Source organism: Giraffa tippelskirchi, chromosome 13, assembly GCF_054371585.1.
Source record: "Giraffa tippelskirchi isolate mGirTip1 chromosome 13, T2T-mGirTip1v1.2.pri, whole genome shotgun sequence".
Taxonomy (NCBI): domain Eukaryota; kingdom Metazoa; phylum Chordata; class Mammalia; order Artiodactyla; family Giraffidae; genus Giraffa; species Giraffa tippelskirchi.
This window is the reverse complement of record NC_137287.1, coordinates 80,011,414-80,033,670: the sequence shown is the minus strand read 5'-3', so window position 1 is coordinate 80,033,670 and position 22,257 is coordinate 80,011,414. Positions and strand designations below refer to the sequence as shown.

Genomic DNA, 22,257 nt, shown 5'->3' with positions numbered 1-22,257 from the left:
ACAGACAGGCTGTGTTAGGCTTCCCCCGCCAGCGTGAAGCTGGAACTCCCATCATACACAGCTTGCCTCTGTGGAGACAGGCATTCCCAATCAGCCTCCTCAGAACTGGACAACACAGCCCTCACTGACATATCTCCCACCCAGTTTCAAACGGCATTGGGACAGAATAAAAACACAGCATCACCCCAACTACCTTTTCAGCTAAATTAATGCTCCCAGAAATCTGTATCACAGCATTCTATTGTGAGCTCCAAATCATAGTGATCTGCAGTGTTTTGGGTGCTGCTTTACATGAGCACTGATTGTCTAGATCCACGATCATTGAACTAAAATATATCTGGGTAAAATCTTTAATGAAGAAGTTAATTTTATTTTTTAAATTTATTTGGCTGCATTGAGTCTTAGTTGCAGCGCGTGAGCTCAGTAGTTGTGGTGTGCAGGCTTAGTTACTCCGCGGCATGTGGGATCTTAGTTCCCCAACCAGGGATCAAACCTGCTTCCCCCACGTTGGAGGGTGGATTCTTAACCACTGGACCACCAGGGGAGTCCTGAGGCTAATTTAATTGTGGGCACTTATCTTGCCCTAAATCCCCTTTGTCCCTTGATCTTTGGGTTCCTGGCACCTGACCTCTAAGTTGAATGTGGATCTCTCTAGTAAGCCAGGTGCCTTAGTTTCTAATCACATACTGCCTGCTCTTGTCACTGTATGTTTATCCTCTAGGCAAGATCCTAGGACTTTCTTCACTTTAATTTTAGTTGTTCAGCCTGTGACATCACTCAGCCTGCAGTGACTGCTCTTAACTGTCTCCTTCTTGGAATTCCTTAGGTTTCTGAGACCTGATTCTCAGGGGAAATTTTCCTTTCATCTCCCCAAAGGGGTGTTAACTCCAAGATAATCCCACACTGGGATGCGTAGTGTTGATGCTTCAAAGTGGTGTAGTCAGGGAAGAGTCTTATTTCCTTTGCTATGCATTTCTCCCCACTAACGTGTCCTTCCTCTTTGGAGTTTTCCAGGCCTTGAGTAAATAATTCATTGCATTTCTTCATCAACAACTAAAACACCCCTTTTTGTGACTTAGGTTTCTCTATTACAAACTGAGATCTAACTGTAATGTTTTCTTACTCTCTGCTGTTTCCAACGGCTTTCAAACTGTCCCAATTGTTTTTTCAGTTTTAACTTGTTTCTTAGGCAGGTCCCGCCCTTCCTGAGCCCTGTGTCATAACAGTGGCTGATCTGTATTGAGTCCAGGCACTGTGCTCAGGGGTATGCTGTTATTATTTCATCAGCCCTCACTATGACTATGAGGTAAATACTTTTCATGTCCCCATTTTACAGAAGAAGAAACTCAAGCACACAGATGAGAAAAGTAAGTCACTGGCCCTGGATCCAGCTTCTAAGCTGTGGAGCCCGTTCTGCCCCAGACAGTTCAAGACCAGAGCCTGTTCCTCATCTCCCTGTGGAATACTGCTTCTGATCTGCAAAATCAGGGCTGTATCGACACTGTGTGCCAGTCCTGAATATCCTACTTTTCTCTTTTTCCCTTTGGTTTAGGGCCCTCCATTCATTTTCCTAACAGATGCCTCGACATTCTGTGAAAGTTAAGTTCTGAGTCTCTTGAGAGCCTCTCTGTGCACAAGAGCCCCAGCCTGAGTCACATTTCCTCTGGAGGAGGGGGTGGGCCAGGGTCCAGTCAACTCTGCCTTCCCCGCGCTGGCCACATGGGGCACCACATTGCACACGGCATGACTGTTCCACTTTCCTGATCCTTGAGTTTGCCAGCACTTCGCTAAAGCATCCTAGCAGGTTTGCCTGCTCTCTCCTCCAATCTGTTCACATGTTCGGCTGCCCCCAACCCCGCAGCCCTCTCGGCCACCAGGGAGGATTCCTGGGCTTGCTCTTACCATCTGCTTTGTCTACAGCCTTCAGTCCCCCAGTCCTGTCATGATAGTGTAGACAGAGGCCCCCACTATCCCCAAGGCCACCAATCCTGACTCAGCCAGCCTGGACTCCAGCGCTTCTCAAACTTCGAAAGGCATTTGAGTCACTTGTGAATCTTGTTAAATTGCAGGTTCTGATCTGGGAGTCCCAGGCGAGGCCAGAGATTCTGCATTTTGCTTTTTACCTGTTGCTCCTTGTGGCACTGAAGTGCTCCGCCCATACACCCTAGGGAAGCCCCTTGCTCTGTTTGGTTGGGTTCAGTTGCCATTGCATTCTTTTTTTTTTTTATTATTATTAATTTATTTATTTTAGTTGGAGGCTAATAACCACTAATATTGTAGTGGTTTTTGCCATACATTGACATGAATCAGCCATGGGTTTACATGTGTTCCCCATCCTGAACCCACCTCCTTCCCCATCCCATTTCTCTGGGTCATCCCATTGCACCTTTGTTGATTGTTGCCAACTGGCTGCAATTTATTGAGTTGACCAGAAAGTTCACTTGAGTTCTTCTATAACATCTTATGAGAAAATCGAAACGAACCTTTTGGCCAACCCAGTATTTTGATTTTCTACTTTTCTTAGCATCACACTTCCATTTTGTTCTTTGTCATGCATATGTTATAATGATGGTTTTAAAACTTCTGATTTTGTCTTAATAGACAATCTATTGTCTCAATCTATTCTGAATTTGCTCGGTGATATTTATGTGTTTAGAGCAACTGGTTTATTATTATTTTTAGTCTTTATTCTGAAATTTTTATTGGAAGAATAAGTATATGAAACTCTTAACTCCTTACAATTCATTTCCCTATTTGGGAACAAGTGCTGGTAAAAGATAGTTTTTAATCATGAAGAACTTTTAAAGTCCGTATTATTGCACTAGAGCAGAACAGACTTAATGGAGAATACTGGTCTTATCTTTTTGTGATGTTAAAGTACATATTATACCCAGGCAAATCGAATATCCTGTATCTCTGTGTGAAACAGAGAAAGAAAATCACGTTAAAATACTAAATTCACACAAACTACTTCTCTTGTTTCTACTAAAGGAAGGGTTTGGAAACCTTTTAAAATCAGGACTGCTTGCGCAGGTGGAGGTGTGGAAGTGGTGTTCAGCTGTGTCTTTTGTCTTCTGCGCTGTGGCCTCTGTAGACTGGGCTTCTAAGAATTTCCCATTATTCACTTTCTTCTATGTGCTCACCACTCAGAAAATCTTCCAGCTTGTCCCATATGGTACTGTTGAAGGTATCCGTTTATTGTCTCAAGAAATCTCCGTCTATTAGGTCCCATGATAATAGAGTGCAGGACAGTGTGGACGGTGACAAGCAGACTTCTGGGCAGGACAGGCCCATCCCTGTTCAGTTCTGTACTTCAGTATCTGGGGACACGACATCTGCACATTTCACATTTCCTCTGGCTGTAGTTTCTTCATCTAAAAAATGAAAATAGCAAGATCATCTGCTTTCTAAGTTTGTTTGAGAGCTAAAGGAAATATTTACAACAGGTTTAGACCAATACCTGGCCCTACTAATGTTTTAATAAAATGGAGCTCTTGTATCTTAGCTAAAAATACTATTGAAATTGAAATGTTCAAATATGAATAGGCCTCTGCTGATTTGGAAGCTCAGTGTTCAAAATACTTAATAAATTAGATCATTTAGCCATTTATCATCATCTAAAAGAGAGTGTCCAGTAGTGGATTAAAATTTTGGAAATTCTCATTGTTCCTGCATTAACTGTTTGCCTTTCCTGATTGTAAAAATTATATTTAAAAAATAGTTCTCAGATGCTATAACGTGTGTGTGCTAAGTTTTCAGTTGTGTCCAACTCTTTGTGACCCCCATGGACTCTAGCCTGCCAGGTTCCTCTGTCCATGGGATTCTCCAGACAAGAATACTCGAGTGGGTTGCCATGCCTTCCTCCAGGGGATCTTTCTGACCCAGGGATCGATCCCATGTCTCTTAGGTCTCCTGCATTGGCAGGTGGGTTCTTTACCACTAGCACCACCTGGGAAGCCCATAATGTACAGAGATGGAAAGAATATAAGCATATTCCTCCAGCCTCATTTGTTTTCCTCCCAGTATTCACAAAGCCACTGGGAATAATGGTGTTTGCCCTGAAACTGTTAGATAAGTATCATTAAAAGGCTGTTCAGAATCTCTACATTTTTTTTTTTAACCATAATATTGTGTGATTTTAATTCTTGGACTTAATGTTCAGGAAGTTAAAATTATCCAAGTTGTTCACATAGCAAAAATACGACAGGGGACTTTGAACCTTGATCAGAAGTATTTAATTTTCTCTTCATTTTGAAAAGATGCTATTCCAAGCCACATTTCAGCCACTAAAACACCTCTGTGACAGTTTCTGTTATATTCCCCTCTGCATTTAAAAGTATTTTCCAAAAGTATGTTAAAACTAAGTATACTAAATTTAGTGCATTTTCTATATAACTGTTATCTTTAGCGAAACCTGACTTTTTAAAGAGTAAAGTAATAAAGCCAAATACTAAGTGCATGTTTGCAGGGAGAGGGAGCAGGGAGAAAGCTTTGGTGTTAAAAAGCTACTAAAACATTTCACAGCTTAAGGCAGTAAAGAGCACAAATTCATCTTGCGGATAGTCAGACAATTTGTGACTTGTTCTGTCTGGTTATGAGACATAGGAGGAAACTGACAATAAATCTTTCTGTATATTTCACATTTCTAGCTTGAGCATGAAGTACTATTCCTTCTCCTTTCTGCGGAGTCTTATATGTCGCCTAAAGTCTGCCTTGGGGAAGTAGTTTGAATAAATCGACCTTTATAAGACTGTCACCATTTTCCCATAAAACTGGCAAAACAAAAAGTCTTCCACATAAAGCAGAGAGGAAAGTAAGCAGTCAAGACTAACTGTAAATGTTAATATGTTTATCAGAATTCCTATAACTTTTGTTGAAGGTTGATTGAATGTTGGTGGGAATAAAGAGTCTGCTCTGCAGGGTTTTACATGGACAACTGTAAACGCCAAAGTAATAATTGAGTCTATGAGTGTGTGATGAATTTAAAATTATAATCCTTGTATATAAGAGGTAAATATGATCTTTATTAGAACCACAGTTGGCTTTCTATGCTGTTGGTCTGTCTTACATGTTTACACTCTGGCAACCTTTCTGGGCATAAATCACACTGATGTTTGCTCAGTGGATTTGTGTAGGAAGGAACGGACGGTGCCCAGCACTGTTCTAGATGCGTGAGTCCATCACTGAAGAGCACAAACACTGTTTCCCTGGGAAAGAAATACAGACAGAAAACACATTCATAATAGATTATTAATAAATAATAAAGTCAATCATATTGTACTTAGAGGATGATAAGTGATGTAGAAGAATATAAAAGCAGAGTAGAATCAGGGGATTTGGGCATTGGCCATTTTAAATAAAGATCATGGTAGCCTCATTGAAAAAGTTGCATTTTTGAACAAACTGTTAAGTAAGGAAATTGTCCATGCTTTGTTCTACTCAGCTAAGGAAGACTCAGGATGGTTTTATATTGCCTTTTAGTTTTATTGCACTCTTGTCATAACCCTGAGTCAAGGTTGAGACAAATACTTAAAAGTCATTCTTATCTAAGTCTGGTATAATAGTTGCTTTGGAAAAAATAGTGCTGTTTCAACAAGCTTCCTACTTCCTTTTTCTTTTCATTCTCCTTCTCCTCTTTTTCTTCTCCTCCTCCTGACAGCAACATAAAAATTGATGCCTCATTAGTTGCATTTTTTCTCTCACTATGAAAGCAACAGAGGAAAGAAAATCAATTTCTCTCAAGGCTCGTTATGAACTGCTAAGTTGCTATGTTTTCTATGTAGTTTGATTCCCAGGGAACTTTAAATCGAGCTTTATAAACAGATCTGTCCTCCCCAACACAAAAATCCAGCCACCCACTAATGTGGTCATTATAAGATTGTGAGTCAAGTAGCTTGATTGTTTTTATTTTATGCGTTGGGCAGCAAATATTGTAGTGCTACAATATGATAAGTAGACTTTTTATAACATGGGTCTGATCCAAGGGATGCCTAGAGATTTCATTTGATTTGTTTTGCAGTAAATCAAATGAGTAAGTGTGGCTTTTTTAGGTCACAAAAACAGTTTGGATATTTATTGCAGTCTTCAGTAATTCTGATATTTCATTGGATAGTAAGAGCAACAAGTCTGGCGAATACCATAAAATGTCTGGGAGAAAATGCAGAAGGATTGTCATGTTAAGCAGTACAGGTACACTGAAGGTAAACATGCAGTAAAAGCTGCATCTGTGTCAGTTGCTTTCCACATAATATACCATCTTCATGTTTGTGCCAGCCTGTTCAAATATCAGTAACAGAAGTGAATAGTACTTGGTCAGAGCAACAGATTTCTTTCCAATATACAATTTACTATTAGATGTAAATAAAAATTATCTTACTCATACAGTATGGCTTTTAGATGAGTGTACAGTATGTTAAAACTAATTGGGCTAATCTCTACCTACCTGAATCTCTTTCTGAGAAGTTTATTTCCTAACAGATTAATACTATGATTTTTAGCATATTGACCTTTTATGTGTAAGGTACCACCCATCCCGATGTACATTATTAAATTCATCAGCCTTAAGAAAAACTACAACTAAATTCTGTGCTGGATGTTTACAAATTAGAAATTACTTTATGCTAACTCTTTGTAGGACTACATGAGTGTCATTTGGAAAAAAATACCAGATTTCATTGGTCTCTGTAAACATGATTTTCACAATAGTAATACATTATTGTTCTAGTAAATAATTATTCACTGTTCAGTGACTCAGGCTTTGTGCTATAACATAAATAAGTAGACGGTTGAAGTTTCAAAGTACACTGTCAGCGTGGCTTTTTTTATTTTTTGACATAAGAACATCATAGCCTCTTACATCAAGTGTAAGAACACCCTCATCCAACAACATGAGAGACGACTCTACACATGGACATCACCAGATGGTCAGTACTGAAATCAGATTGATTATATTCTTTACAGCCCAAGATGGAGAAGCTCTATACAGTCAGCAAAAACAAGACCTGGAGCTCACTGTGGTTCACATCATCAGCTCCGTATTGCAAAGTTCAGGTTTAAATTGAAGAAAGTAGGGGAAAATCACTAGGCCATTCAGCTAAGACCTAAATCAAACCCCTTACGATTTTAAACAGTTGAAGTGACAAATACATTCAGGGGATTAGATCTGGTAGACAAAGTGCCTGAAGAGCTCTGGATAGAGGTTCATAACATTGTACAGGAGACAGTGACCAAAACCATCCCCGAGGAAAAGAAATGCAAGACGGTAAAGTGGTTGTCTGAGGAGGCTTTACAAATAGCTGAGGCAAGAAGAGAAGCAAAAAGCAAAGGAGAAAGGGAAAGATATACACAACCGAAGGCAGAGTTCCAGGGAAGAGTAAGGAGAGATAAGAAGGCCTTCTTAAATGAACAATGCAAAGAAATAGAGGAAAACAGTAGAATGGGAAAAACGCCAAATTTCCTTTCAAGTTTCTGCCCCATGCTGGGATTCAGAGTGTGTAGGGTTCTGTAGTTGTCCTTTAAGAGTGGGGTCTCTATTCCCCACAGCTCTCTGGCTCTCCTGAAAGTAAGCCCCTCTGGCCTTTAAAGCCAGAAGTTCTGGGGGCTCATCTTCTTATGTAGGACCCCCAGGCTAGGGAGCCGGATGTGGGACCCGGATGCGTTGCTCTTTGGGGAGGACCTCTGCAATTGTAAATTTCCTCCTGTTTGTGGGTCACCTACCTGGGGGGGGTGGGTCTTGACTATACCTTGTCTCCACCGCTCCTACCCCTCTATTTGTGGACTTGTTATATCTTTAGTTGTGTAAGATCTTTTCTGCTCGTCTTCAGGTTGTTCTCATTGATAGTTGCGCTGTAAATATTTGTTAATGTTGGTGTGCTCATGGTGGGAGGTGAGCTCAGTTTTCCTACTCCACCATCTTGACCCCACCCTCCAAAATCTTTCTTTATAAGATAAAAATAAAGGCATTTTTACATTAGTTAATGGGCACAAATGTAAAGCTTTAAATAGAAATTTTACTAGCATCATTTTATTAACCCCCAAATGGGCTGTATTTCTGTGGCTGAAATGAATGAGCCTTTATATAAAACCACACACAACACATTTGCCTACTCTCAGAAAGGAGTTACTAATTAAATGCATTCAAGTATTGAAAGTAATATGCCTTTCTGAGGAACACAAGACATATTATCACTGCTGTGGTATTCTGGGTGAAAATACATAATAAAATTATAATCTACAGCCAAAAAAGAAAGTTATATACCTTTCTAATTATCTTAATTCTCCATTTGATGTATTTTGTATAAGAATTTCAACTAATGCAGATGACTCATGGCTTTATTCTTTCTAGAATTTGCATGCAAAATGATTTTCTAAATTCTTATGAGATTAAAAAAAAAGAAACAGATGCTTATTTATGTTTCTGCTTTGAATAGAGTCATTCCTTTGTTTTTAAAGCTAGCAAGCCCATCCACTGTATGAATAACATTTATTGCATGCATTCCAAATTAGTGAACTCCAAAATGATTTTTTAATGTGCTTTTTTGGCTTCCCCTTTGATATCATCAGTCCGTTTGATTTTCCTTAGTCCTGAATCAAGAATCTGGATAGACATGCCCTGTGTATGTTGTCCAGACCTGGTATGCTTGTCATCTTCATTAAGTTTAGTTTAGAGTTCTCAGAAGTTCTGCACGGGGTAAGTTTTGAGTTCACCGGATTTGACTTCTGCCATTTTTTGTAGCCTGAGTCTTGTATCCCACAAGTATAACTTTTCATCACTGTTTAAAGTGCGAGGCAACTTGGAATGGGGTGAAAGACTCTGTGAAGTTATGGGTCACAGCTACAAAACAGCTGAGCACCTCGTTACCTGAGCCTGTATCCTGTCAGCATTCTTTCGATAAGATGATGGATTGAGTGGAAAGAATGTGGGCTCTTGAGCAGACGCACAGGCTTCTGAATACCAGCTAAGCCACACTCCAAATGTGTGATCTTGGGAAAATTACTTGCCCTTTCATCATCTTGGTTTTCTCATCTGTAAAGCGAGGATAATAATACCTTTCTTGCAGGGATGTTTTGAAGACTAGTCATGGTGTATACGAACCATGTGACACAAGCCTGACCACATTGTATCGTCATCATCTTTGCCTTTCCAAAGCCTGCTGTCTGTGATTTAAATACGCGCTATTTAGACTGTCTTCTCTGCTTCTCTTTAGCATGAACAACTACTTGCTCAGTCATGTCCGATCTTTGCAACCCCATGGGCTATACAGTCTGTGAAATTCTCCAGGCCAGAATACTGGAATGGGTAGCCGTTCCCTTCTCCAGAAGATCTTCCCAACCCAGGGATCAAACCCAGGTCTCCCACATTGCAGGCGGATTCTTTACCATCTGAGCCACAATAGAAGCCCTGAACAACTACAGCGGGACACAAACTCTAGAGTAACTTATTTGTATACATACATGTCAGTGCATTTCACCAATTGTGGTAAAAAATTTATACACTGAAAAGCAGATGAATGTGTCTTGTTACAGGCATATGAATGAACCTAACTCTGTGTGCATCCCTAAGCCAACTGTGGTGTAAGTAGTCTAAATACAAACCAGTCAGCTAAAAATGTGAGTGTATGCCCTTTGATCCCTGGAGAAGGAAATGACAACCTGCCTGGAGCATCCCATGGACAGAGGAGCCCAGTGGGCTGCAGTCCAAGGGTTGCAGAGTTGGATGCAACTGAGCATATGCCCTACAACAGAAGAGAACAGGACAGGAGTGTAGATATAAGATGTGATCTTAAGGTCAGGATCTAAAAGAGGAAAACATCTAGAACTTCACCAGTATGGATAACAGAATTGATTCAAGGACCTGGCATGGTGAATGCTGTTTATTGGTCTGCCAGGCAATTTTGAAGTAAGAATGATTAAAATTATGTCCCTATTTTAGTTATTTTGTGAGAGTATCCTGCACAGTATCCCACCGTGAAGATAATGTCTTCAAATAACCTAATCTAGGGGAAATTTTTAAAATTATTTGCCACTGCACATTCTTGGCATGGTCGGTGGGTGTGCAATAAAGCAAGGTCCCTAGTAAGAGTTAGGTTATAAGGGCTGGAATTGAAAGTAGTCCAAATTTAAGGGTATCACGTTAAAAAGCAGCATACTTTCCCCCCACTAATTCAAACATACCTAGTTTTTTCTTCCAGAGTTAAAATAAATCACTGTGGTTTTTTGGCATGGGTAGAAGAAGAAAGAAAAAAAAAAAGGAAAAATGCTAGACTTTCACTCAGCAAATTAGCTCACACTCTGGGAAGTACTCCAGAACTTAGACCTGCTGAAGGAGCAGTGAATTCATGTCCCCCTTTAGTTCTTGGTGTCTTGGTGGGCAGCAGGCAGGCCAGGGCCCACCCACTAGTTAAGTTTTAGTGTTTTCTTTGCTTCTTTTTCATTTTCTTTGGAGCATATACAATCAGGTTTGCATCATCCACAAAGCATCGTCCTTGTTTTTCTTGTTTGTTTTCTGTTTTTACTTAAAGGAGGAAGTTTGAGCACTTACTCAAAATGTTGTTGGTCCCTTCAGAGGAGATAAAACGCATCAGCCCCTGCATGGTGCCTGGGTTTTGGAGACAACCAATCAGTGCTCATCATTTTTTCTCCCCTCTGCTTCACTCATAGGGAGGCCCCCACCCTGCACCTCCTATCACACTGTACTCCTTTCCTGAACTTAGGGGGATGGATTTCTGCCCCTCAAACTCACTGTTGCAGAGGCAAATCCATCACCCTACCTTCTGCTTGTCTTAAGATTCAGGAGCCAAGCTCAAATGTGAGCTCCACCGACCTCTGTTATGACTTTGAGCATTTCTTTTTTTTTTTTTTAATCAGTTTATTTTCTATTTTTTAACTTTACAATATTGTATTTGTTTTGCCATACATTGACATGAATCCACCATGGGTGTTCTGGAAGGGGAAAACAGCATGTTTTCTAACCAGCACATCCAGACATTCTAGGTGCAAACACTTCTTCCTTTAACTCCCACGCCTTGGGTTCATTTGGCAAATAGTTTTACTTCTGTCACAGCATGATGACTGAAGTGAAGTGAAGGGTTAGTTGCTCAGTCATGTCCAACTCTTTGCAACCCCATGGACTACAGCCCACCAGGTCCCACTGTCCATGGAATTCTCCAGGCAAGAATACTGGAGTGGGTTGCCACACCCTTCTCCAGGGGATCTTCCTGACCCAGGGATCCAACCTGGGTCTCCCACATTATAGGCAAATTCTTGACCATCTGAGCCATTAGATGCTCAGTAATTACTGAATATAACTGAAATAAATAAAGCAAACTAATGAGTGCCTACATTTTGCCAAAGGAAGCAATTGGTGAACAAACAGATGACATCGCTGAGTCTGTTAGAGGATAAAGACAAGTAGGCAACTACGACAGAGTGTGATCTATTGACGCGCAAGTACAGGGAGCACAAGAACATGGCATTCGACCCACATTTAAAGTGTTAGGGAAAAATCCCGCAGCTAAGCTGAATCCCGAACAACAGGCATGACTTAGCAGGCCAGGAAAGGACAGGACTGTTTCTGCAAAAGTGAGAGGCATGTGATAAGGACCCGGCAGCACAAAGGAGAATTCGCCACATTCCAGGACGTGGGGGGGTCTCATGTAGCCAGAGTGTGCGGAGAGAGGCAAGAATGAAGGTTATTGAGACGTGGCTCCCAACATGCAGTCTGTGCAGACCTGTCAAAGGATTCGCATTTGACTCTCTTCCCGGTGGAGGAAGAATGGGTGCTGCTGGTGAGAAGTGACTAAAGCCTAGAGATGCTGGGACAGGAGTGTGCAGGGACTTGGAGGAGAATATAAGATTAGGGGGAGGTGTTTTTGAGTTTCCCTGGTCATTCTTACAGTTTTAAGGTATGTGACAATATTAACTTTTTGAGTACTGTTGGGAAGGAGCTTGAAACAGAAAGCAAGAGCAGTGAAGACGCAGGAAGAGACGTTCCTAAGAGAAGGCGTCGGGCTTGCGCCTGGAGAGAAGGCTGGGGGGGGCGGGGTGGGGGCAGCCAGATCTAGATGGGTGTGTTTCCGGGGAGGACTCTGAGGAATGCATGTGTGGGCGTCTCTGTTCTCCGTGTCGCTGAGGTCTCCTGAGCCTGAGGTGGTGATGGGAGCCCTAGAAGTTAGGTTCATTCAGCGACAATCTGGAGGGCTGACCTTATGGGGAAGGGAAACAACAGAATATGATTCCTGCTCTCACGGTGCCTCTGTTTCGTGGTAGAGATGGGCCATTAAGCAATGCATCCTCCAGTTGTTTAATACGATTTTTAAGTATTATGAGGGAGATGTCAGGATACTCTGATAACTTAAGGATGAGACACAGGGGCAGGAGAGACACTCCTGAGAACGGGTTGTTTGAGCAGAGCTCTGAAGGACACATCGGAATTACCTGGGACTTCTGCACTGCAGGCCAATTCTTCACACACTAAGCCATTGGGGAAGCCACCTGGGGCTTCAGCTGAAGGGAAGAGTGGAGGCAGGTGTCACCACTCAAGGGTGACACCATCACTAAACAGACCCTGATGGCAGCGCTGTGGGCAGCTGTCAGGGCTTGTGTCCTTCTGACTTTCGATTTCAGACTTGTGTTTGAAACTGCTGTTTTCTGGCCCCTGTCTCCTAACCATTTCGTGTCTCCCAACCTAGTTATTTTTCTTTGAAGGCAGACTTCACGCATCATCTCTTATTCTTCAGAGCTTTTACATATGCCTTGTTTGCTCCAGGTTGTTCAGTACACTGGACAACCTTCAGTACGCTGAACAACCTGATTTAAACATGCACACTGATTTGAATATGTAAGGTCTATGCTTCCCTGGTGGCTCAGACGGTAAAGAATCTGCCTGCAATGCAGGAGACCTGGGTATGATCCCTGGGTTGGGAAGATCCCCTGGAGGAGGGCATGGCAACCCATTCCACTTGGTGGGCTACAGTCCATGGGGTCGGTCGCAAAGAGTCAGACACCACTGAGCAACTAAGCACACAGCACAGCACAAGGTCTATGCAAGTTTTCAAAGACTTAAGGACCAACTGAGAATATACAGGGTTGCAGAGGGTCTTGACATGGTGCTGACAGTTGTGCAAATTTAAAATGGATAACTAGGTTTGCACCTAAAATCAATGTTCAAAGATTTTCTTTTATTAAGATCAAAAAATGTTTAAAATTGAAGGGATCCCTATCCAGACTGTGTAATTCCACTTTTTTTTTAAAGGTGAACCTATATTTTAAGCTCCTCTGAATACTGTTACCTGTTAATGTACTCAAACACTCTTGAGTACATTAGAAAACAAAGATTTCTAATCTTTTTAATGGCAAGGTGGGAATTTAAATTTGAAAAGTAGAAAAGCGAAATACAAAAAATAATAATTAAAAAATAAAAAGTAGGAAAACCACCAGATAACTCCTAGCTTTTTCTTATGTACAGGCAACTCCCTAGTTTTTTCTTATGTACAACTTGACTAGAGATAATCTCTACTTGGGATGCATATGAAGTTGGATACACATTTTCAGTCTGTCTCATGGATTCGGGTCAGTTGTAGGAATGTTTCTATGGTGTTTTGTTGAGGGATGAATGTCTGTTACTCTGTCTTTCAGGTCCTGTCGGAGTAGGTTTGAATGAACTGAAACGAAAGCTGCTGATCAGTGACACACAGCACTATGGCGTCACAGTGCCCCGTAAGTTCTGTACTGTTTGATGCTACGCATGCTGGCCCAGCACTCACACAGCACGCGTGCTGCACGCTGGCTGCCAGCATTCACAGCTAGTCTTCACCCCAGCCCTGGGGAGGACAGAGTGACCTTATGCACCACATTTTACAGCCACCACATTTTACAGAGGAGGAAACCGAGGCCTGAAAGTTCAGGGATAAGCCCCAGATTACACAGGCAAGGTATTTGTTGATTTCAGCTTCCCTACTCAGTTTTTGTGGTGAATTTTAGTACATGTATGACATTAAATTATTACTTACAAGTTTTCTTCTAAATAGAAGTGTATTCTACTTCTTTAATTTCCAGAGTTTTCAACAAGCTTTAAGGCCAGAAGGACCAAACTACAGAGAGCTAAAGGAGGCTTCTTGTAATATAAATGTTTCTTAATTACTTTTCATATTGTAGTCATTGACATATAGTTAAGTGAGCTTTTCATGGCCAAATAATCTGAATGCGGAAGGCTTCTTTTCAGTATAGAGAATTAGGTCTGTTTTTATAAAAGTGGTTTTCACAGGCATGCTTACAAATGCAACATGATCCTGGAAGCATTTTGAAATTCAGAATAAATGCCATTTGACTACTTAATAATTTGTTGATATTAGGGAGCCATCTAAAAGACTAGATTGAAATGTTGGCTTTTTAAGTGGTTTTAGTAATGTTAAAAAAAAAAAAAAGTTGTTTGTATATTGCCCTTAGCAATGTTCTCCAGTTTTGGATGAGTTTGACTTTATTTTAAAATTATAGTTTTCTGTTACCTTATTACTACATTTTTCCAAGTTATTGTTTATAATCATTTTTAGCCATAAGTTATAAGGTTGCTGATTTCTACCAACAGAGATGAAAGTAAAGGGAAAATGGAAATATGGAATTAAACAGTTTCTTTTTATTTTTCCTTTAATTATGTACTACTCTCACAAAAGCTGAATTGTAATATGCAAGTCATTAGAAAATCTTGAAAAGCAATTAATAAGCTTACAGGTGAGTGATTACAGATAAATCCTAGAGGAAAACTGATTACAAAGGAAAAAACAAATTTGATAATTTAGTAGTTTCTTCATTGCCTTTGTCTTATTTTGTCCTCCCAACAATGGTATAAGATGGTCAATATCCCCATTTCACAGAGGAGGAAAACAGGTAAAAAGGATACTGTGACTTACCCAGAAGTTCTATAGGCAATAATTGCACTTGATTTGAAACCAGGTTTCATGTTCTTCCTCCCACATAACACTACACAAGCCTTTCTAGCTCCAGATCCTCTCTACTGTAGCCCAATGAGTGTGTGTGCGCTAAGTCACTTCAGTCGTGTCCAACTGTTTGCCACACTATGCACTGTAGCCTGCCAGGCTCCTCTGTCCATGGGATTCTCCAGGCAAGAACACTAGAATGGGTTGCCATGCCCTCCTCCAGGGGATCTTCCCGACCCAGGGATCGAACCCACGTCTCTTATGTCTCCTGCATCGGCAGGTGGGTTCGTTACCACTACTACCTGGAGTAAAAACTAACTTCTTTTGAAGAGGATAAATCTTAATAAATCTATCAAATGTAACCCTCCCTGGTAGTTTTGATATTATTCAAGGCACCTTGGACTTCCCTGGTGGTTCAGATGGTAAGTAATCTGCCTGCAATGCAGGAGACCCAGATTCAATCCCTGGGTTGGGAAGATCCCCTGGAGAAAGAAATGGCAACCCATTTGAGTATTCTTGCCTGGAGAATTCCATGGACAGAGGAGCCTGGTGGGCTACAGTTCATGGGATCACAAAGAGTCACCACGGCACCTTGGACTCAGTGTATCCATCTGTTTACATACTATCTACATCTAAAGTTGTTACAGAAATGAACAACATCCAGAAATGTTCTAGGGCTGAGACTCCCCAAAGAAATCCCTAAAGGAGTAATTATCCTTCTTAAACAGGTGCTAATGTCAAAAGATCCCCAGAACAATGTTTTCCGTACTTGCCTGATAATAAGAATCCCTTGAGGTTCCAGAGAGATTCTCCTTCTGGAGATCTGACAGAATTCCTGAAAATCTGTGTTCACAGCCAGCATCCCAGGTGATTCACTGTATTAGACGTGTGTGGTAGATACAGCCATAGTATCGAGTGTGGATGATTTAATTAATTAAAGAAGATATTTTTGAAAGCAGTTTTAGAATTTTAGATAGGTTTGGGCTCCCTAGGTGGCACTAGTGGTAAAGAATCTGCTAGCTGATGGTTGGGAAGCTCCCCTGGAGGAGGAAATGGCAACCCACTCCAGTATTCTTGCCTGGAAAATCCCGTGGACAAAGGAGCCTCACAGGCTACAGTCCATGGAGTCACAGAGAGTCGGACACAACTGAAGCGACTTAGCACGCAGCACGTAAAAGACTTTATTAGGCAGAGTCATGATTATTTGGAGAAAAATTGCTTTGATTATACCACCAGTATTCTGTTTGATGTTTAACTCCACAATCTCCATTCCCACAACCCCTTTTTCATCCTTTATATTGGTGATTTTCTCTTTTTATCTTTATCAGTGTGACTCAGTTTTTAAATTTTGTTTTCCTTTATTGTTTTCTAAAAATATTTTGTTAATTTCTGTTACTATTTTACATGTGAAAAGAATGTGTAATCTGCTGTTACTGGATGTGATGCTACGTAGACATTAACTAGACCCAGGAAGTTGGTAGTGGTGTTCAGATCACCTGTGTCTTGCTGACACTGTTGTCTAGCCCTATCAACTGTTGCAAGAGGGGCATTGAAATCTCTTACTCTGATAGTGAGATTGTCCACTTCTCCATTTAACTCAGTCCAATTTTGCTTTGTTATTATGTATGTACAAACTTACAATTGTTATACATTTATCTTTTATCATTTTAAAATATTCTTCTCTTTTGCCTTGAGGTATCTTATCTAAGTAGCCATTTCAGCCTTCTTATGCTTACTGTTTACATGGTATATCATCTTCTGTTTATTCTCAACATATCCATGTCTTTATATTTAATGTGTCTTTCCTGTAGACTTGTAGACAGTATGTACTGGGATCTTGCTTTTTCACCCATTCTATGGCTCTCTGCATTTTAAGAGAAATATATAGACCATTAACATTTTTTGAATTGATGAAATGATTTAAGCCACACTTTTATTGTTTTCCGTTTAGTCCCTTTGTTTTTTTATTCCCTTTGCTTTTTTATTCCTTGTCTACTTTGTGAGGGTGGTATTTGAATGTCCTTTAGTATTCCATTTTAACTTACCTAGTGGCTCTCTGCTTATATCTCTTTGCATTGCTTTTTTACTGGTTGCTCTAGGGATTACAATATGCATATATCTGACCATTCACAGTTTAAGTAACTTTGTGACATTTCATATAAAATTTAGAAACCTTGCAATTATGTAAGTCCCTATACCTCCACTTCTTTTTATGTAGTTGTCAAATGTTTATATTTGCATACGTTGAAAACTCCAACAGATAATACAACTTTCACTTTAAATCTGTTTTATGTTATTTTAAAGAACTTAAGCAGAAAAAAGTAGACTTCTATATTTACTCAACTATATATTCTTCCTGTTCTTTCTTCATTTCTGAAGATATGCTTCCTTCTTAATATTTCCTTTCAGTCTGAAAAACTTCCTTGAATATTTCCTTTAGCACAGATCTGCTGATGAATTCTACTAGTTTTCCTTCATTCAAGAAAGTCTTTATTTTGCCTTTAATCCTGAAAGGTATTTTGGTGGAAGGTCTTTTCTTTTAGTACCTTAAAGATACAATTTCATTGATATTTTATGCATATGGTAAGAAATCTGTAGTCATTGAACTCATGTATCTATTCCCTGTATATGTACTGTGATTTTGTTTTTGTTGTTATTTTCTAGATGCTTTCAAGATCTTTTCTTTACTTTTCTTTCACTTTGAGTTGTTTGGATGTGCTATGTCCAAGCATTATTGTCTTTGAATTTTTCCTGTTTGGGATTTGTTGAGTTCTGAAATTTGTAAAATGTATGTCTTTAATCAGATTTTAGCAGTTTGAGACTGTTATTTCTTCAAATACTTTTTTAAGCCTCAGTCTTTTTCAGTCTTTCTGGCATTCCATTACACATGTTAGACATTTCTGTCAACATTTTCATACAGGTCTCTAGGGCTCCATTTATATTTTTTTCAATTTCCTTTCCCTTGGTTGCCCAGATTTTATAATTTCTGTTGATCTGTCTTCAGGTTCACTGGCTATTTTCCCTGTCATCTCCATTCTGCTATTGAGCCTATCTAGTGGTTGGTTTTTGTAAAATATATTTCAGTTCTAAAATTTCCATTTTTTTTTCTTTATAGTTTCTATTTGTAAGAATTCATGTTTTCATTCATTTCAGGTGTGTTTTTCTTTACCTTATGAAGCATAGTTGCAATAGTTGCTTTAAAGTCTTTGATAGTTCTAACTTCTCGGTCATTCAGGGCTAACTTCTATTATCTTTCCCTTTGAGAAATAAATGCCCATATTTTTTCAGTTGTTGAATAATATATGTTGAATAACATATGAATGATATATAATATCATATGAATAATATATGTTGAATAACATATTTTTTCAGTTGTTGAATAATATAAAATTGCATTCTGGATATTATGAATGCCATGTTGTCTTGACTCCAGGTCCTGTTATAATATTCTGAAAAATGGTAATGTTTATATTAAGGAAGTAACCAACTAGTTTATGTTTAGACCATAAGTTTTATCTCATTTTCTATAAATTATGGTTTAAATATCACTTCAATTCTCTAAGCTTTACTATGTTGGTTTGAGTCTGCCCTGTCTTGTGCAGTTAAGGGATCAGTCTGAAACTTGTGTGAATAGTGCAGGTCTCAGCTCCACTCTCTATGCCTTCTGTACATTGGTTTGGGTGTGTTCTGTGCTTCTACTACTTGTGGGCTAGGCGGAAGCTTGTGTATTCTAATCTTTGTTGTTGTTTGTTGTTAAGTCGTGTCAGACTTTTGCAACTGCATGGACTGTAGCCCACCAGGCTCCTCTGTCTCTGGGATTTCCCAAGCAAGAATACTGGAATGAGTTGCTATTTCCTCCTCCAGGGGATCTTCCTGACCAGGGATTGAACCTGAGTCTCCTGCTTGGCAGGCAGATTCATTATCACCAAGCCCCCTGGGTAGCCATTTTAATCTTAATTCACTTCTTAAAACTTCGCTGGTTGGAGTCTGGGCTTCATGTGCACAGCTTAGGGGTTATTCTTAGATTAGTGTTGATTTCTTCACAGAATTGGAGTATTTCCTTCTCCAGCTTTCTCCCTTGCTGGATTCCTTGCACACTCTTCAACACACAGGGGAGTTTTCTTCCTGGTTCTTTTCACCAGAAAGTCAGGGCTTCTGTTGGAATTTAGACACACATTCCTCCATACTACTCTGTGAACGAGCCCACCCATAGGGCAAAGTGAAAGAAAATGAAGTCACTCAGTCGTGTCTGACTCTTTGCAACTCCATGGACTGTAGCCTACCAGGCTCCTCCGTCCATGCAATTTTCCAGGGAAGAGTAGTGGAGTGGGTAGCCATTTCCTTCTCCAGAGGATCTTCCCAACCCAGGGATCGAACCTGGGTCTCCCTCATTGCAGGCAGATGCTTTACCATCTGAGCCACCAGGGAAGTCCCCCATAGGGCAAAGCTAAAGGGAAATAAAAATTAAACTCTCCCTTACTGAGGCTGACTCTCTTCCACAGTCTACCTGCTTTATTTGTTTTCAAAGTGCTCAAAACAAAAATAGATGTTTTGGGTTCAGAGTTTTTAGTTGTAATCAGGAGGGATCGACTGCAGTCAGCTTTATACTTGCCACCTCAGCACTGCAATTCCTGAGGGTTTTACTTTTGTTTTTAAAGTCAATACTGTATTTTCTGCTCCATTATAATTCAGTAGCAAATGATTAGGCAAAATCATTAAAAAGTTGAGAAGTTCACTTGTATTTCAAGAAGATGTTTATAATTGTGCAAAGGAGAAATGAATAGAGGTCTTTGATTAGTAAAGCAAACATTAATGGCATACCCCATGTAACATGTGTAAAATAAAATACTTGCAGAGTTTACCTTTCAACCTAGTGAGCAGTAAACTTGCTTCAATGAATAAAGAATCAATAAAAGATGATAATAAGCATATTATTTGCAAAAAAGGGCATTTTTCCCCGAGTTTAAATACCATTTTATTTAATTAACATATTAATGCCCCTTCAGAATAATTAATGGCATAAATACAATGCAATTCAATTTTTAATCCACCTTCAAGTCAATATAACTTTAGTATCAGTGGAAAAACTGAATTAATGAGATTCCTATATTTTATTAGCTAATGTGCTTTTTTAAGTTTTAAATCTTATTTAAGAAAAATCCTTTAATCAAATACATAATTTCTTTTTTAGTATTTCTCTTAGGGTGGCTGATGTAGATACTTTTTTGAACTCTTTTTAATTAAATCACAGATACCACCAGACCAAGAAGAAGCCAGGAGAGTGATGGTGTTGAATATATTTTCATTTCCAAGCATTTGTTTGAGACAGATGTACAAAATAACAAGTATGTGGAAGTTTTTTTAAGAATTTTCATGAAACTACTGTTTTTAAGCATGTGGCCGTATATGCAGTTATAAGCAATTCCATTTGAAGTGAATTTTTACTTTTATAATAATATTTGAAACTGATAAAATATAATTCAGTTAGTGGTTGTTACTAATCTTTGCCTTTAACTTTTCAATAACCTAGAGCTGTTGTGTATCTGGTTAAGTTGAATGTATAGGGATTATTTTGTAGAGTAAGGGAATGTTGCTAGTGTATTCCTGTCATGTCTTCCCACCCCACTAACTGAATCTTAACATAGAATTTGGATAGAACTTTATTTTAAAAACTAGTAACTGTGTAATAGATCCCTAGATATGATCTATAGCCACTAGACCAATGGTCAGTGACAAGGGCCCTGGCCCTTCGGCTTTGCGGAAAAGAATTTCCACAAAGATGGAAAGTAGTGAAGCAACTGAAGTATTTATTAAGAGGAAAAAAAGAGTACTGTATGATGTGTGGACAGACACAAGTGGCCTGAGAGAGAGAGTCGCTGCGCTGCACTCTCATGGCAGTCTGAATTAGTTTTATGGGGTTTTCTTCTGGGTTTCCTTTGACCAATCATTTTGATTTGCCTGGTTCACAGTCCGTATTTGGTATATCTCAGGATCCTTCCATGTGTGCACATGCATCTCTTAGCCAAGCTGGATCCTACCACAAAGGCATATGGGTAGGGAACATCCCTTAACATTCCCTTTGGCCTCCAAGGAGCCCTGACTTTGAGAAATATGTCATCTGGGCAGGGCCCAGACTCCTCCCTTAATTGCCCTGCTATTCTCTTCCTGGAGTTAGTCAATAGGGAATGAATCTCCCAATCTCTTTATGCTGATAGGGGGCGGGGGTGTCGGTAGGGCCCATCTACCTCCTGCCTCAGTTCCAGCATTGGCCACATACCTCTGTCTCTCACTGGCTTTTCAAAAAGTTAAATAAAAGATAATGTGAATCATCTTGCTTATACCATATCTTCTAGCAAGCCCTAAGTCTCCTACCCCCAGGTTTTCCATTTGCTTAAGGATGAATATTTTAGGCTATCAAGGAGCAATGTGTGTATTAATGTAAGATTGTGGGATTTTATTGAAACATCAAAATGCTTTTTTCGTGTTTGGCACAGTGATTTTGAGTTGTTATAGCACGTGATCAGCCACCCTGGTTCCATTAGCCTCCAGCCAGTCCCTCCTCTTATGCTAAAGCTGAGCTTAGTTATTCTTTCGTGTGTAGTGAAATTTCAGTAGTTTCTATTGTTTGGTTTATTCACTGTTTTATTGCATTGCATTAGCTCTGAGAAAGAAGTGATGGAAAACATTAGAGTACTGCTGGACTAAAGTACTTCTTTCTGCTTAAGTGTAATACAAGCAAGTGTTACTGATTTGAAAAAGTAAAATGGAAGATTTTTTAGAAATTGACATTCTGAAGTACTTAGACCTAGTTATTTTATTAAAAACAGTTTGAAAATTACATGTTCAGCGAAACATCTTTTATATATATGAATTATGTCTGCCATATATATGTGTATATATACATGTAATTCACAAATGATTCTAATTTCTACAGGTTTATTGAATATGGTGAATATAAAAACAACTATTATGGCACAAGTATAGACTCAGTTCGGTCTGTCCTGGCTAAAAACAAAGTTTGTTTGTTGGATGTTCAGCCTCATGTAAGTGAAGAGTAACCTAGTCAACACACTTCTAGCTCATCTGAGCATTTCATTATGGGGTAAATCTGAAATCTACTCACTTTTGGCATTTAGGTGCCTTTCCTAAGGTGACAAAAGCATTTAAATGTGATTTGAGATGGCTATGCTGGAAAAAAAAAAAACCCATGTTGTTAGAAGAAAGCCTGGAGATGTGTGTTTGTAACTCTTAGATTCAGTGTTTGCCAAGTATAATGACTCTTATTCTATGTATTTTACATATAAACATATATTACATTGTATGT

The 22,257-nt window shown here is 39.5% G+C and overlaps 2 protein-coding genes across 10 annotated transcripts in view; one reads left to right on the top strand and one right to left on the bottom strand.

Annotated features, from left to right (window-relative positions):
- The window catches only part of MPP7 (MAGUK p55 scaffold protein 7), a 289,092-nt gene that overhangs the window by 261,512 nt on the left and 5,323 nt on the right, over window positions 1-22,257 (top strand). For 7 of the 9 annotated variants that reach the window (XM_081560899.1, XM_081560898.1, XM_081560900.1 and 4 more), the window contains 3 exons: window positions 13,636-13,716; window positions 20,185-20,278; window positions 21,868-21,976. In XM_081560899.1, the coding sequence (XP_081417025.1) occupies window positions 13,636-13,716; window positions 20,185-20,278; window positions 21,868-21,976 (284 nt within the window). Of the gene's footprint in view, window positions 1-13,635; window positions 13,717-13,860; window positions 13,932-14,669; window positions 14,728-20,184; window positions 20,279-21,867; window positions 21,981-22,257 lie in introns of all 9 variants that reach the window. The other 2 variants (XR_014074097.1, XM_081560896.1) reach the window with 2 other exon arrangements.
- Window positions 5,001-22,257, bottom strand: part of LOC145530960 (uncharacterized) — a 78,589-nt gene continuing 61,332 nt past the window's right edge. The window contains exon 5 of the mRNA XM_081552288.1: window positions 5,001-5,207. The gene's annotated coding sequence lies outside the window, so the exon portion shown is untranslated. The remainder of the gene's footprint in view (window positions 5,208-22,257) is intronic.